This window comes from Haemorhous mexicanus, chromosome 1 (assembly GCF_027477595.1).
Source record: "Haemorhous mexicanus isolate bHaeMex1 chromosome 1, bHaeMex1.pri, whole genome shotgun sequence".
Taxonomy (NCBI): domain Eukaryota; kingdom Metazoa; phylum Chordata; class Aves; order Passeriformes; family Fringillidae; genus Haemorhous; species Haemorhous mexicanus.
The window spans coordinates 4,650,529-4,668,070 of record NC_082341.1 but is presented as its reverse complement, the minus strand read 5'-3'; the positions used below and the strand labels follow the sequence as shown (position 1 = coordinate 4,668,070).

The window sequence follows — 17,542 nt, the reverse complement described above, 5'->3', positions numbered from 1 at the left end:
AGCCGCATGTTATAGCACTCACAGTTATATTACAGTACAAGCACCAACATTTACAAGAATTTGAACTGGTTTCATTAGTTAATCCAAAGACTGCCTACCTCAAAAGGTCCAAATGTGGTTCATTTCTGCCCTATTACACCTCATGTTTCATAGCTTGTCAAGTTATCTTATTAACAGAAAAGTTAAAGAGATGAGTTGCACCTGGCAACTGGTTTTCTTTTCTGCGACTTGCTGACATTTTACATTTGGATATTTGCCTAGCAAAGGTTAAGAGCTCAATGTTTTCTGAATTCAGTGTATTCCATGCACTGGGAAGGAGGAGTAAAAAAAAAGCCAGCAGGGGACACATTAAGTATTTGCTTAATCCAGTGACGTAAAATGTTACCATCACTTCATGCCAACAATCACCACTCACATTATCTGAATATCTACAGAATTAGAAAAGTGCTAGAAACAAACCTGTGACTGTAACATATTTGACTGGATAATTGTCACATAAAATGGTGAATGTTTGCTGTGAGGCTCCTGGCAAAGAAGGGAAAAACACTACCTGAAAGAGAGAAGGGAAATAGCAAGGTTTGTAGCTGTTTTCTCTCCCCTAAGTAATACACTTCAATTTGCAAATATTCCCTGAAGGACAGTTTCAGTAATTAGTGATTAAAAGTAACACTTGCAAGAAACAGAGTCATTTTTTGCTCACATAAACCCAAACTTGCAAGGCCCAGCCAGGTCTTCTAAAATGATCTTGCATGTTAATTTATTTGGTGAAGTAAAAAACCTTCCTACAGCAGTTGGCACTAACCTGTACTGTTGCATTCTGCCCTGGAGCTAGCTCCAAAACAGCAGGCTGGATCCCAAATGGATCCTGAACCACAAAATCAGCAGTGGCAGCCTCCTAAGGTATTAAAACAAACAAACAAAAATATTAATAAATTAAATGGATCAGATTGCTGTGTTTAAAACCCAGATCTACCTGAAACAGGCATTATTCTACAACATCACTGTTTTATCTGTTACCATACATTTTTTTCACACATCTCAAAAGAGTGTGGATCATAAGTATGGCTTAATTAAAAAAACAAAAGGCTCCCTGCTTTACAATGTCCTTGGTGAAAGCAGAAGGGAAAGTGCAGTCTCTGAAAACAAATGACAGTGTGAGAAGGCCTAATATTCATGTTCACAGCAGAACAGCTCTGCCTGAGAGAGGGGCTCTGTTTGTTTCTCCAGGCTTAAAACTCACTTTGAGTTGGAACTGTGAAGTCTCTGGAGGTACAACTTGGCCCATCTGCTCTTTGTCCAGCACAAAAATGCCAGTCTACCTATCCCATTTTATCTCCTTTGTCCATCCCACTTAGGCCCTGTTTTGTGATGGGGAGCTACAGACAGAACAGGACTAGATTGGATTGCTGTGTCTACAGGTGTAGCAAGGTCAGTAAGGGATGTTTTTGTTGAGGAGGGAGAGGAAATTACCTCAAGCAATGCTAAAGCTAATAGCATTTCTATTTGCTTCAAGGGCAAGGCTAAAGTTTGAGCCAGTTTTCCTTTCCCTCATCTATGCCGCAGTTTACCTCTCTCCTGAGCAGGACCAGCTCTTCCACAAGAAAACCAGAGCACAAGAAGGAGGTACAGCTGTGCAAGGAGATTTGTTTTCAGGATAAAGTGAATTCCTGAAGGAATGGCACAATGCAGATGTCTCCAGCAAGGCCTTATGACTTCTGTGCTAATACAACATGACTGGTTTAAAAGGCCTTCACACCAGGGCACCTACACCAAGCTAGGTCCAGTATTGCCCTTCTAATCACTCACCCCAGAATCAGGAGCTGGCCAGGCTTTCCCTGGCATTATACAGAACTTCCCAGTCCTAGCTCCCTCATTTCTGCACAAAACTGCTTTTGTTTTTATTCCTCCAACAAGGCAGGAACCACAGTTTATGAAGTCAGGCACTGCAAGGAGTAACACAGAAAATCAGACTCCAGAGAGAGCAAAGGCTGCTGATTAAATAACTCTTTACAGACATTACTGCATGAGACCACGCCAGGTTTTGCAATCCTAAACCCCCTCAAATTCTTTCCATTTCAAAGTTGGAAAGTGTGAGATGTATATTTCTACATTCATCTTACATTTTAATGATGTAAAATGATCTCTCCTCCTTAAAGATTATTGAATGATAAAAAGTAAGATGATTTCTTTTTTTTTAGAAAATCTCAGTATAACAGGTAAGGTGAATTTACAAAAAATCAAAGCAAATTTTTGCAAAAGTAATCCTGTTTATCATAGTTGAGCTAAGATATCTGAGAGGTGCAGGTATACCATATCCATATATAATTAATTTCACATTCCATGAGCATCAATTATTAGCATCAAATAGTTATAATTAAATAATAATTCCATAATATTTAGAACTATTAATTACAACTGGAAGTTCAGGAATCAACAAAACAAAACCTAGAAATGTGGCCCCATCTCACTTCTCTAACACAGTGAGCAAGAAGAGTCTAAGATGGCAAGAACAAATAACTGAGGAAAAATCCAAGAGGATTACATTTCAATAACTAATAAATCTGGATAAGTGAAAATGAGATAGATATCAAAAGGCAGAAACTGCACTGCCAATTTTTTCCACATTTGTTTTGTGACACAAAATTGAAGACAGTCACATAAAAAAAAACCCCAAGTCTGTTTGACTTTAGAGCAATTTAGTATTTGGACACTACTGACATGTTAATACTGGAAGTGATACTTTAGCTTGGATTGGGATGACAAAGGATTCTGATACTTGACTCTCCACCAATATATGATCTTCATACTCTCCCAGATATTTAGGAATAAACCGGACTGTATACTGGCATGCCATCCCAGGAGCAATCATTCCTCCCTTTCCTGGATATTTTCCTTGGGGGGAAAAATAAAAACAAAAAAAAAAAAAGGCAGAAAATTAAAACAGAAATTAAAACCTCCCCAGATTGGCTGTAGTATTTATGATCACATCGTCCTCTGGAAAGATGCCTGTAAACTCCCCCCATTTATTGCCTAAATCAAGCTGATAAAAAGGGATAAGCACAAGATGCCTGGCAGTGCAATCTGGGAATGTGCACACGTTCCAGGGAGCTCAAAGATTGCTTTGTCTGAAATATACTCCTCATAAACAGAAAATAGTGAGGAGAAACTTAGAGACAATACCCAGTTTTGGGTACCACAAGACAAAAGGGCTTCCATGGAGGCACCTAACTTCTAAATATTCCTCCAATTCTTGGGGTATCACAATCTCCCTAGGCAATCTATCCCAGTGCCTGGGTATCCTCCTGCAGGAAAGAGAATTTTCTCAACTTTCCTCTAACCTATCCTTCTTTTTTGCAATGTGTTACTTCTTGCCCTCCCCTCATAATTTTTTCCATGGAAGCTCCATCTGTTCCTAGATGAATTTTGGATAAGATTCGATCTAGGTATTCCACGGACACATTTCAATCTAACACCAAACACTTTAATTTAGTCCTCTTGAATTCCTCATTAGACCATCTCAATCTGCTTCTGAGTTGCATGTGAAAGAGCCCTAAGTCAGCTTTCAGTTTCTAAAGAACTGAGCACCAGGGAAAACAGAACATCTCTGGAAAATCTTTGTTAGAGCAAGAAAATTAGATTTTGTGTCTGTTAACATTTTAAAGGTAGAAAAGAACCTTACCTGGCTGAATGGAAAATACTGAAGAAGAGGGAGGGATAAGTCTTACATGTTGACGTGTTGAAGTGATGTTCCGTAGCTCTACAGTCTTCTTCATTAAAAAAAAAAAAAAAAGAAAAATGATCCATTGTAATTATCATCACTCATTAAAATTTTTGCAATTCCCTGGTACTACTGCTAGGAGTAACTACATCATCACAACCAACCCCAAAATCCCAGTTTATTCAATAGAGGCTGAATCAGACAGTACCAAAACAAAGCAGAGACTGAGAAGAGCCCATTTAGTCTTCACTGGTTTGTGTGTCAGAGGCAGGTGTGATGGAGTATCTTCAAGGAAGTTAGAGGGTCATAAATTCAATATACAGAAGAAACTCAAACTTTTATTAACATTCAGAAAGGCTAAAAATTAGGTGAAATATGTTGGTTATGACAGGATATAATTCTTCAGGGAGGCAGAATTAACTCTCTACAAAGGACCTACTCACCTTATGAACCTTCCCAAGTTTATGATAGAAAAACAGGACAGAAGGTGGACTGGCAAGAAACACAGGAACAAATGAGGTATCACTGAAAGATTAAAAAAATAAAAAAAAAGAGAGATTATATTACTTCCTGGTTCTCTAAATACTGATAAAGTGAGAAATTGCAAAATGTCTCCTTTGGCAAAACTAAAATATCATACAGACATACTTTATTCTTAAGAGACCATTCAGAAATTTAGCTCAAAATATCTCTGGGTAAATCCACAGAAATTCTGCACTGGAGCTCTGTGCATTCCAGCCCAGAATCTAGAAACTGTACACAGTGCATACCCTTTGGTATCTTCTGCTTTTCTTCTGGCTATGATTTCTTCCACTTTTTCTTGAGAAATTACAAGAGATCTGCCTCCATCCAGAGTATTTGGTGGGAAAAAGCATGGATTCTTCAAGTAATTCTGTCTTTTCTCAAGTCTGGAAAGGTAGTCACTTAATTCCTCTGCTCTCCAGGCACGTTTCTGTGAGGCTTTAGTTTTCTTTGAAAAAGAAGAGGGCACAGTGCAACATGAAACACAGTGATTTTGAGGATGAGGAAAAGGGGAGGTGCATGTGTATATTTAAAGCTACACAGCAAAGACAATTGATATAGAAAATACAGTATTTCTCCTTTTTTAACAGAGGAAATGTAAGTATACTGGTGTCAAACCAACAATGGGTCAATATTCACCCTTTGTTGCAGGAAAAGCAACAGGCCTCACAGATGAGGCACACTAAAAGTAACTTGTAAAATGTACCTTACGGATGGTTTTAGCCTCAAGGCTGGAGTCTTGGACAGAGGACACAGCTGAAGACACGCTTGTCACACTGTCAGATAAGTAGACACTCTCATCCAGTGAAAAAGCACGTTGTTTACGTGCCCCTTTCAGGTATCCAGGTTCTGATTCTCCTGCAATTCAAAGAAAAAAAAATTCTGTAAGAGAGAAATATGAATGACAAATATTTAGTGTAAGCATAGGTGTATGAGTTTATTTTAAGGCTCATTGCTGGCAAAAATCCTCTAGAATTCAATGTACCTTTAGAACTTATTTTGTACAAACAAAGCTTAGTACTTTAATAAGAAAGCTTTTAGAAGCACTAATTAAACAGGCTGTATACACTTAAATGACTCCCAGAAAAATATGTTAACCTTACAAGGGATGTGAGATTTTTCACTTTGTTTGGAATTACAATGAAAAAAACAAAACACAAATCTTGAAACCTGTGACTAAGTTGATTACTCTGAAATGTTTGTTTTGGCTTGACTGAAAGACTTAATTTCAATGATCCTAAAACCTTTCATCTTGGCTCACACATAAGTAAAAGATGTAGTCTTGACATTGTACAAAATATTTTCCTTACTGACCTTCATGTGCAAATAAAACCAATATATTTCCAGAACTGGAAACTTTAAACCCTAAATAAGGAATACAGTTTTATTTCACTGAAAATAGTTTTTACTTTAATGCAACTACTTCCCTTCTCTAGATACAAGATGTAGTTACAGCTTTTGTGTAATGAAATTGGATGAAGACAGAAGACCAATGCAGGTTTTGTGTGAGATGGGAAGAACTGTAAACAAATGTGCAATAATGATCAGATATCATATTTAAGAACATCTAAACTCAGTAGTTTTGAATTTATTAATTACACTTTGAAAATGTGTTCTTAGTGGAATCTTACACTTAAAATACTTGAGTCCCTTCTGCTTTGGCAGAAAACTATAAAAATATACTCAGATCTGCTACATCCTCCAATACTTCAATTATAGAGTGTTCTAAAAAGTCTAAATTACTTTCTGCTTCAAAAGTTACCTTTTGGTGCTTTAGCAAGAGGTAATATCTCAGTGATGTAATCCTCAGGACAGAGTAAATTATTTTTTCTGAGAAGTTCATTGTCCACAATCCACCGAAAAGAGGATGCCACTGCAACAGGAAAGCCAACAGACAAAAAACAAACAAAAAAAGTTAGTAATAGCCCCTTAGCAAAATAATAGCCCCTTAAAACTCACTATCTTGATCAATCCAAAGCAAGGTTGTTTTTACACCTCATCCTTGTCAGGCAATATTTTTTATATATAAAATAATATTACAGAGAATATTATATATATTTTATAGAAAATAATATTATAGAAACAAATCTGGTATTTTAATCCCAAGACTTGGACATGCATCTCCACAATTCTAAATTCAGTTCAAACCCAGCTAAGTACCCATTGGAGAAATATTTAATCTGTTTGTTGCTGCTACATATCAAGGTATGTATGCTTGAAATATTTAGGGTAACCTCTCAATCCAAATTTAATACCTTGAACATGATCTGGTTGTTTAGTTTCTCAGTGTTAAACAGATGTTACTCTACTTGAACCTCTGCACAAAATCTTTCAAAGTTGCTCTGTTGATGTAAAGCCAACCTCAGATTGGTGTCCAGGTATCATAAGCATGTACTGGGGAGCAACATTCCAGAATCCTCACCTGGAGGCAGCCCCAGTTTATGGAAATCTTTCCCTGCATGAATCTTCATCTGCTTTAGAACCCTTGCCTCTTCACGTTTTGCTTGGGCCTGGGCCCGAATGATCTCCTTTTCTGCTTTGTCAGCTTCTGCCAGTCGGCTCTTGTACTCAGCCAGAAGCTGCCACGGGCATGGGTGAATAAAGAGAAATTTGAGTTGTTACAGGCAGATGTTTTCTGTTTGCCTTTGAGAGGTAAACATAGACATATTAGTAAAACATCACCACTTTACAAACATCAACTGGCCTGCTAAAACACTGTCATTCCACGATGACACAAACCAGAACAAACCATCCAGCATCAGCCTCTACTTTTATCCACTGACAACAACTTTTGGAGTGATGCCAAGATAAGAAGCCTGGGCCACTGATCAGCAGGTACAGGGAAAAGTTTTCAGCCAGGACAGTAGGCATTTAAAGGGCTGCTGCTTTTACTGCTTGTACTCTGTGTCTGAAAAGCTAACTAGAGATAACAATATCATGAAGGATCGTGTGACTATTAACTTACTTGAAAGGTTCTGTGGGAAACTGTGCTCAGGTAAATTTCCATTAAAATGTCAATTGTAGGATCAACACCTGCCTTTAAATTTTATTTTACAGAAGGTCTAAGTAGTGACTAAAGAGCTCCAAACTCTGACTTGGTTTGGACTTGTACCTTCTCTAGCTCATCCGTGTAACTGTCTTGATAAACACTGTCTCCTCCTTGGGACTCAATCCAGTTTGTTGCCATGTCCACTTCAAAAACATCTCCAGTGTACAGATCCTTAAAGGCACTAGCCAGCACATGGGAGATATCCTAGGGAAAAAAAAAAAAATCAGGACGTTTAGAGCTTAAAGCAAGAGATAGGATGGGAAGAGACCACTGGGTGCATACAAACAGCTGTGATTAGCAAATGGGAAAAGGTACCTGGAAAGGGGATGTGTGTGCACATGAACACTGAGGTGTGGATGTCTGTGTGTGTGCTGTGGGACTGTGTGTCTGTGCTGGCTGGAAGTGTAGGTGATGGTGATGGACACAGTTCTCTGTGTGCAAGTGTGTGTGATGGTTTGTGCAGGGATGGGGCTGTGGGAGTGGGGAGAGTGTGTGGGAGGAAGATATGAGTGTTGTACAGGTGATATGTGTGTGTGTGTTTGAGTCCTGTTGTGGGGCGTGTGTTTGTGTCCCAGGGTGTGTGAGGCGGTTTGTATGGGGGTTGTGTGTGCAGGGCTCTGTGTGGGAGGCTGTATGGGGGTTTGTGTGTGTGAGGCTGCTTGTATAGGGGATCTGTATGTGCAGGGCTGTGTGTGTGAGGCTGTTTCTACAGGGGTTTGTGTGAGCAGGGCTCTGTGTGTGTGAGGCTGCTTGTATAGGGGATCTGTATGTGCAGGGCTGTGTGTGTGAGGCTGTTTCTACAGGGGTTTGTGTGAGCAGGGCTCTGTGTGTGTGAGGCTGCTTGTATAGGGGATCTGTATGTGCAGGGCTGTGTGTGTGAGGCTGTTTCTACAGGGGTTTGTGTGTGCAGAGCTCTGTGTGTGTGAGGCTGTTTGTATGGGGATGTGAGAGGCTGTCTGGGGGTCTGTCTGAGGCTGTGGGTGTGCGTGAGGCTGTTCATGGTGGGGTCTGTGTGTGAAGCTGATTGTAGGGTGGTCTGTGAAAGATGCTGTTCAAATGTGGCTCTGTGTGTGTGCAGGGATATGTGCGTTTGCAGTGGAGATCTCCATGTGTGAAGCTGATTTCAGGGGAGGGTCTCTATGAGCAGGAGGTCTGTGAATGTGGATGCCTGTTTCCCAAGGGGACAGGTCTCTGTGAGGTTTGAGGTTGTTTTCAGGCTCTGTGTACAGGGCTGAGTTGCTGCGGGGGCTATGCTATTTGTGCCCGTGCTGCCCGGCCCCATTGCGTTACCTGGGGGTCGCCGCTGCGGCTCCCCTCAGCCATGCCCAGCCCGGCGCCGGAATCCTGCGTTGGGGCTGCTCCGGATTTGGGGCTACCCTCAGCCATGCCCAGCCCGGCGCTGCGATCCGGTGTGCCGATATTCGGGTGTTCCTCAGCCATGGCCGGCCCGGCCCCTCCTCAGCCTCCCGGCACCGCCGTTGCCGAGTGACCGGGCGGGCGGGCAGCGCACGGCCTGGCGGGTTAATGGCGGTGCCCCCCCCTTCCCTTTCCCCGGCGCCATCGCCCCTCACAGCCCCGCCGGCGCTCGGGGGGGATCTGAGTGCGGCACCCCGAGACTCCGAGGGGCTCGTAGCTCGTCTCTTCCTGCCATGTACTTTTAAGGACTAGTAGCCACGTGACTTAATAAGAAATAAAATATTGACTTGCAACCTGCGAAGGGGATTTGGACGCCGGGGGGATTGCTCGGCCCTGCGCCGCTGTGCAGGTGGCGGTGGGAGCTGAGGGAAGAGGCTGAATCCTCTCCTGACGGCCCACACGTGGGACGAGGAGGTTGGGCTCATCCCTGCGACTGGAACCGGCCTGGGAGATGGGAACATCCATCAGCAGCCCCAGCTCATCCATCGCCCCCTCTGCCTGCGGCGCCCTGGCTGTATACACTGGTTGCTAACAACAGGCTCCGCTGAATCCGCTGATATTTTCCATAGAAACCATCCCGGTGTAGATTTTCTCCTTGTCCTGCTGCCTTTTTATTCTTTCTTTCTTTTTCCTCCCCCTCCTCCACTCTTTTTGCTCAGAGTGAAGGAACCTAACTGTGGGCCCCAGGCTGCTCCATCACTAACGGGCTGATTTGGCTCTATTGGTCGAGCTGGGCTATGTTACATCCTGAAAATAACTATGGCAAAAATAATTGGCATTTACCAACATCTGCTGCTGTTTTTCCATCAGCAGATAAGCCAAAGGCCCTGGGTGTAAAACCCACGGCGACCATGGGGTTTACAAATTGGTTTTTTTTAGGTATATGGCACATGGGCTTGAGGCTACAGGGTGTCACAGGCTTCAGGTCCTCAGCTCACCAAAGTCTTCATTTGGAATAAAACACCAAATTAAAGCCAGAGGCACTGCTGTGGTTTTAATTTCCCTGTGAAAAAGGAAACCTTGCCCAAGAGAAAGTTTGGCAAATCTGCAATATCCTGTTCCAAAGATTAAGGCAGAGAAATCACGGATGTCTGACAAGGATGGGACCAGGTACCTGTGCTTTCCGATAGAAAAGATTCACAGCTTTCATAGAATCACAGAATCACTAAGGGTGAAAAAGATCTCTAAGATCATCAAGTCCTACCATTACTCCACCACTACTGAGATCACCACTAAAGCCTGTCACCAAGTGCCCCATCCACCCACTTTTTGAAGGCTTCCAAGGGGTGGTGACTCCCCCACTGGCTTGAGCAGCCTATTCCAGTGCTTGATAAACCCTTCAGCAGAGATATTTTCCCTAACATTCAACCAAAGCCTTCCCTGGTGCAACTCAAGACCATTTCCTCTGGTCCTGCCCTTATTCCCTGGGAACAGAGCCTGATCCCCCACCCAGCTGTCCCCTCCTGTCAGGGAGTTGTGCAGAACCAGAAGGTCCCCCCTGAACCTCCTTTTCTCCAGGCTGAGCCCCCCCAGCTCCCTCAGCTGCTCCTTGTTCCAGCTTGTGTTCTCAAACAATTTTGTTTCTGTGCAGGCTTGTAGGTTCTTGCCTTTAAAATTCACTGCATGCACATTTTGACACGTTTCCATATTAGAAGTCCAACTTTTCTCATCATGTGCTATTACAGTTGATTTTAACATCTGTTTGCTAACTGGAACATTAGTAAAATCCAGCATTTTAAGAATTCTTTCCCAGCCTTTAAAATGGTGACAGTAAAGCAGATGTTTCTGTTTAAAACAGTATATAGAAGCACATGAAAACTGACTGTGGAAAAAACTTTCTGTACTTTCATCTTTACTGACTTTCAGTAACTTGCCAAGCACATCATCTCAGCTTAGAAGCTGGATTTTGTTTTTCAAACTACAGTCAATAAAATCTGGAAATGAAGGTGAGATCCATCTGCCCAGAAGCCAACTGTAGGATCAGTAGGAGGGGTGTAAACCACTGTTCCAGAGCAATGCACAATTGTTTCCCATATGACAATGGAATATTTTTCCTCAGCTTTCCATTTTTATGCCATCATCATTTACTCAGATAAACTTAAAAAATAAATGCCACAGTTCCTATTGTAAAGCTGTTTAATTCACACATCTATATGTCACAGACACACATTTTCATAAAAATATTAGGAACATTAAGAACAATTTGCATCTATATCTATCTATATCATCATTATAAAATATTCAAATTCCAAAGGCTGAAGAGAGACTCATGCATGTAGGGAATGGGAAAAAAAAAACCCAAACCAACCCAAACAACAACTTTATCCTACATGTATAGGTATAAATATACAGGTATAAATATTTATATGTGTAAATGTACACACCTTCTCTAACTGCTGTGTATGACTTCTACCAGGTGTTTTACCTTGGATTTCCCCTCTGTACCATGTAAGGCTGAATTTTATGGTGGGTTTTAGATTTGGTTTGGGTTTGGTGTGGATCTGAACAGACTCCCAAGAGCCCCACCTTGATGTTTGTTGCAGCGTGGAGTGCAGGGAGATTTTTCTTGGAGGAAACTAATCTGAAACTGAACTGTCCAGGATCACCTGATCTGCTCCATCAGCTAATGGGCTCTCAGTCTACAGGACCAGGAACAAGCTAATTTGAAATAAAATATGCCCAAAAGCCTGCCACAGACCTTAGAGGAATCATAAATTCTGCTAAAATACAGATTATTACACTTTTTAAAGCAGTCTCCATGTCTTGTCAGAATTATATCGCCTTTCTGTATTTATTTTCACACTCCCCTGGTGGTCCCCACACTTTCTTTGGTATCCCATGGGGACTGCTCAAAGTTCTGCTGTTGTTCTCCTTCTTTCTTCTGGTAGCCACATGATCAGAAAAAGTCCTTCCTGTTGTAATCTAACAAAATCAGAATCCTGGATTTGTTCAGACATCCAGGTACCAAATGATACTGTGATAGAACAAGGCCAGCTCCTTCTTTCTCCTTGTTCTAAGACTGAAAATAACAGAACATTTTTGCATGTAAAATAGCTGGATGTGATTTAAATACAAACAGGGAGCTCAGTTACTGAGCCAGAGGTTATGTGTACATAACAGAATTGCAGAGTGGAAACATATCTTACATTTTTTACAAAAATATCAAGCTCCATACCAGTTTTATTTACCTCACTCCTCTTTTATCAAAAATATAGATAGATGTTATGTCCTGGGTCTGTAAGTCAGCCAGTACATTTCTTATTATTTCTATATTTATAACCAATGGACTACTGTGTCTAACTAGAATCTTAAATTATTTTGAACATATGTTCCTTAAATGTGCAAACACTGGACTAATAATAGCATTCTTTCAATGCTGGAGGGAAAAGTTCATACATTTATCTTCCTAGTGATCCCAGATCTTCTCTAATATCAGTGGACTTCTTTAGAGAGGGAGCATTCATTATACTGATTCCACTCACTTGGTTTTGAAAGGTTTCTTTGAAATGATGAAATTTAGGACACTCTTAGAAATAAAAATCAAAGGTTTGTCCCCTTTGTGTTAATACAACAGTATGGATTAATTTAGAAATATGTACCTATCTCAAATGTAAACATAATTCAAATTTTTATATATATAAATATATACACACACATATATATACAAAGATATACAAAATAGCCTTCACTTGTATATTGACTTAAAAAAAAAATTCGTGGGGTTCAGCATGCATCAAAACTCCATATATTTTTAATATTTTTTAGCATTTTCTGGCAACAAGACAATTCCTGCAGGCTTCAGGTGGCATTCTTTAGAAGTGGAAAATCAAAGGAACTGACACTGCAGTGCTGCCTTTTGCTTTGGAGGCATTGCCCTGATCTGCATACTTGCATCTGGGCTGCAGAAAATTATTTTTAATTATTTATAATTTTTTGCAATTTTTTTTGGGGGGGGGCAGGGGGGAGGGGTGATTCACGAAGTAATTCCTGAAAGTGCAATGATGAATGATTCACTTTGACATTGCTGCCCTCCAGTGGTCCTGTTAAGGTTTCCATGTTTTCAGGAAAGCCTTTAAAAACAAACATTGCATTAAATCTTTGTTTTGATCAGGCAACTGAGCAGGCATTAATATTTCCATCGATGCAATCTGGCATATTCTCCTTCTAATGTATTGGGTAAAATGCTTTTCACTGGCAAAACTATGTATTAACTTGTAATTGCAGCAGATGCAGCCAAACAGGTATCACTGGAATGCAGTTCTCCTTTGCATGTTGCCCTGGAAGTCACTCCTCCTTCCTTCTTCTTGAAGAAGAGCTAAAGCCAACATCCACAGAATGACTTTAAAACCCAATTAAAATTTGCAGATAAGGAAAATGGAGAAATAGCCTTTCACTTTTCGCTGAAAAGTGCCAAAGAGCTCAGTTGCTAAAAACTGGCTGCTCCCAATGGACTGCTTTCCTGTCCTGCCAGAGTTGTTTTTTTCTTCAAATGTCCTGGTTTGGAGACAGTCTGTATCTTACAGATGTGACCTTGCTGGATGTGCTGTGGTCATTTCCAGTTCTCCTGGAGGCAGTCTGAAATAACCTGCAACTGGAAGTTTCCCCGGGATATTTTTCATTATTTTGTCACTGTTTCCTGACATGAGCCCACCACGTCACTTGCTTCCAGTTTACATTTCCTGATTTTAAGCATTTCTGTGTTGCCTGCACTTCTTTCCTGTACCTAGAAGTCTGTCCTTCTCTAAAACACGTCAGTGGGTATTGCTGTGCTTCTGCTGAAATACTTATGCTGTAATTTCACTCAGGCCACATGGGATTTACAAACCAGACACACCCAACAAGTAGGAGAAGCATGTGGAAAATGCATACACAAAGGGGCCAGTCATCCCTTTTTGGCAGTGTCTGGGCTGATACATCACTCTAATTAAACTGGAAATGGGCTACGCCTCCACACAGACATCCTGGGATCCTCCATGAAACCACTGCACACAGAGATCCTGGGATCCTCCATGAAACCTCTCCATGCAGAGATCCTGGGATCCTTCACACTCCCCTCCACACAGACATCCTGGGATCCTCCAGGAAACCTCTCCATGCAGAGATCCTGGGATCCTCCATGAAACCTCTCCACACAGAGACCCTGGGATCCTTCACACTCCCGTCCACACAGAGATCCTGGGATCCTCCATGAAACCTCTCCATGCAGAGATCCTGGGATCCTCCATGAAACCTCTCCACACAGAGACCCTGGGATCCTTCACACTCCCCTCCACACAGAGATCCTGGGATCCTCCATGAAACCTCTCCACGCAGAGATCCTGGGATCCTTCACACTCCCCTCCACACAGGGGTCCAGCTGGAGGATGCAGTGCAGGTGTGACACTGTTGCTCTCAGGCAGAGCAGAACAAGGGGCTCCCACTCCACTGACACGTTCCCAGAGCCCTGGGTCACAGAGGGTTATTGGATTATACAGTCTAACCTCCTTTTCTCAAAAGTTATTACCTCTAACCCAAAGCAATTTAACCCAGTGGCATCTTTTGTTGAAATCAGAGACCTTCCTTTTGTGTTCCTATGACTATATGGAGCTCCACCAATTATTTGTAAGGAGTCTATGAAAACTAACAAAGGAAATAGATTTACAAGCCAGTATTTAGCTTCTTCTTACAGATACACCTTTTGTCCTCAAATTAAAGACTAAGGTTAGCATTTTTACACTCCAGAATATTTTCACCTGTGATCATAAAGGCTCTACTCAGTGCTAGTTTTAGTAGAAATCAATTTCTTGGCACCTGGTGGTGGATCACAGCCTTCATCTCTCCAGATCTTAAAGATTTTGTTGCAGAGAGAAATGTTTAACTGATGCTTAATAGTGTTCATCCAGCCTCTTAGGGGCATCACTGGGGAGATGTATGTGCCCAGATTCCAGATTTGCACATATATATATACATACACACACAGACATGGATTAGGCTTATGTGAACCTCTTTTGTCCTTAAAGCAATCTGGCATGCCATGGCAGAACTCCACAACAGCTAATTTATGCTGCTGGGAATAACCCAATGATTGACACTTTTTAGTAGGAAATATGGTCCTTTCTTCCCTTCTGGGTTTCAGTTTTTTTGGAAGTTCTTTCTACACAGCAGCCAGGATTTCTATAAATGCAAAAATAAACTTTGGAAGAGGAGAAACTTTCAGTCTGTTCCTTCTGCTTTTCTCATCACCCTTGGGAGCTCCTGTTTGAAATCACACTGCTACTTACTTTTTATCCTCTTGTGGTTTACCTGTCTGGGCTCATTCACCCAGGCTATGGCTGTCAGAACACCATGGCTTGGGCCTGTCTTGTGCTGTCCCAGTGCCTCAGTACTTTACCAGATTACCCCTCTTGTCTTGTCATCTTGTGCACAAGGAATTAAACTTCTTTTTTCTTACCTTTATCTGGCAAGTGTTTTCTCAGCAAACTGTCAGACACAATTGATTTGCAGATATTCCCCTGCTCTCCTGGTTTGGGTGAGTGAATCAGGTGAATTAGTTAGAGGGAAAAATGCAAATCATTCTTCCATGCCTGTCTGTGCTCCAGGTGTCTGTAATGTGAGGATGGGCCCTCAGCTGGTAAAGGATGGGGTGAGGTCTGAATATTTGGAGTAGAAGATGGAGAAGACTCAAAATCTGCCTTCTGTAAAGTGCAGAGCAATGAGGAACTGCCACCTAACTCAGAAGGAAAAGGAATCCCCACCCCTCTAAGAACATCTGGAAAAAAGCTTTTTACATTTTACCTTCAGTTATTTTCAGCTCCCAGAAAATGCTAATTTAGGCCAAGCTCCAAACAATATCTTTCCTGGTGATGTTGTTTCAGGGTGATGAATAGGGTAAGTTTAAATGGATTTTTATCCCTTTATCCCCAGGAACTTGGGCACAGATGAATGACCCAGAAGGCCAGCTGAGTTAGGGCTGTACAACTGACCAAGAACATCTTGCTCTAAGTTCTAAAACATCATCTCAAAGAGGCTTTTTATTCACTTTGGGACAACGTGAGTATGGTTTGCTAGAGCTATTTCTAAAATTCCTTGCAGGGCTTTCTTTTTAGTTTGAGACATAAGTAAATTGATCCCAGGAAATACAATGTCATCTGCTGCAAATGGTTGGAGTGCAAGGAGAGGACAAGGAGGGGGCATGAAGCTGTAGCAACCAGAATTGGTGACAGGAATGAAAAGGAAGAGATTTGGATTTGCTAAAGAGGCCTGGTCTCATTTTTAATTTCTCCAAACTGTGCCTTAGCTCCTGTGGATTGGGAGGAATCTCACTGGAAATAGTGTTTGTAGCAGTCAAGATAACTCAGTATGAGAGAAAGAAAATCCATCCTACTGGGATGGGAGAGAGTGAGAGGTGGTGATGTCCTGAGGGCAGGCAGAGTCTGTCATCAGCAAAATGCACAGCTGTGTGTTATCACCTCACTTTCCCAGTGTATTATTTCATTTTTGCTGGTAGGGGAAGATAAGGCTGGCTCAGCCAAACCATCAGGCTTGTATGTGCTTTTCCCTGTGAGCCCTGCAGCAGATCAAAGGCAGTGAGTTCACCAGCCAGAGGAACTGGGACCTGCCTAGAAAATCAGCATCTTCTTTCCTGCCCAGGATAGCAGAACACAATCAGTGGTACCCTTTTACCATGCCCAGGAAATCATGAAACAAGGTATATGTATATGTAATTTTCCTTCATTTATTGCCATCTAACTGGCCTTCACTGCAGGCACTGGGACAAGGAACAGCCCCAGTGTGGAGGTCCCAAAATGACCGATTTTCTCCCCATTATGTCCTGCCCAAACCTAACAACCCATCTATTAAGATGATTCTGTTTGTATCATAACATATCTCTGGGTAGGCTACTCTAGTAGGTCCTTACATTGTATTTTAACATTTTAGGGCTTATTTCTTACACAGGAGTTCCCTTAGGGGCCTGAGTAAGGAAAGGTCTCCCAAGGGAAGGTTTTGCTCTTTGGACAGTGCTGCTTACAATTGCCCCCATGTCATGTAAGATGCCCAAGGATACATGATACATGTACGAGGGTGTGGCAGGATCCATACATTGATCCAGGGTCTGTAGGGACTGGCAGCCTTCAGGAGTAAAAACAGATGGCCAGCTGGGACAACCTGCAGCACTTGAAATGACATGGAGACTTCTGTGTTTACCCAGCCAAGTATTGTTTTTACAGTTGTTAAGTTTGAGGAGCAGCACTTTTCCCCCCTTCAGGAGATCCAGAAACTGTCAGCAACTGATTAAAATCAAAGTATGACCTAAAGTTCTACACTTTCACATGAAATTCACAACAGTGTTGATTTTCACCTAGAAAGAGCCAGTTACCTAATACAAGAAGAAATTTTTGCATTTGGGGACTCCTCCATATTTTTTTTTTTTTGGTTTTCAGTAGAATGGGCAAATTCCAATTCACTACTTTTTTGATAGCACTTGGCCTTAAAACTACACCTTCCTGCATCCTCCCAGCAGCACAGAATTATCCCTGATGCATTAGAAAGTGTGAAAAATGCTTCAAAAGCTCATTTTAACCCAAACTGCAGCTGGCACCTTGGAATGAAATGCATCAGGTCTTTATCCTGATTAGAGTTGAAGAATAGAAGGCACAAACCAGTGAGAGCATGTCCCATCACGTCCTCCTGGCATGGTTTTGTGCTGAAACTCCACAGGCTTTCAACACTTTAAAGTGAAACTGTTCATTAAGCAGCCAAAGCTGGTTTGTTGGGTTGTCTTATGTTTTGGCAGGGCAGCCCTTTTTACCTTTCATCCAAAGGAGATCCAACACTGATAAAAAGCAGGAGTTTGTTCG

General features: G+C 41.7%; 1 protein-coding gene across 1 annotated transcript in view; it reads right to left on the bottom strand.

The window, feature by feature from the left end:
* The window catches only part of DLEC1 (DLEC1 cilia and flagella associated protein), a 33,650-nt gene extending 24,459 nt beyond the window's left edge, over nucleotides 1–9,191 (bottom strand). The window contains exons 1-13 of the mRNA XM_059869531.1: nucleotides 9,098–9,191; nucleotides 8,580–8,743; nucleotides 7,353–7,493; nucleotides 6,663–6,819; nucleotides 6,003–6,113; nucleotides 4,947–5,098; nucleotides 4,489–4,688; nucleotides 4,162–4,243; nucleotides 3,680–3,767; nucleotides 2,719–2,892; nucleotides 1,807–1,943; nucleotides 803–895; nucleotides 460–550 (exon numbers count right to left, since the gene is read on the bottom strand). Of these exons, the coding sequence (XP_059725514.1) occupies nucleotides 460–550; nucleotides 803–895; nucleotides 1,807–1,943; nucleotides 2,719–2,892; nucleotides 3,680–3,767; nucleotides 4,162–4,243; nucleotides 4,489–4,688; nucleotides 4,947–5,098; nucleotides 6,003–6,113; nucleotides 6,663–6,819; nucleotides 7,353–7,493; nucleotides 8,580–8,743; nucleotides 9,098–9,191 (1,684 nt within the window). The remainder of the gene's footprint in view (nucleotides 1–459; nucleotides 551–802; nucleotides 896–1,806; nucleotides 1,944–2,718; nucleotides 2,893–3,679; nucleotides 3,768–4,161; nucleotides 4,244–4,488; nucleotides 4,689–4,946; nucleotides 5,099–6,002; nucleotides 6,114–6,662; nucleotides 6,820–7,352; nucleotides 7,494–8,579; nucleotides 8,744–9,097) is intronic.
* Between the last annotated feature and the right edge of the window lie 8,351 nt (nucleotides 9,192–17,542).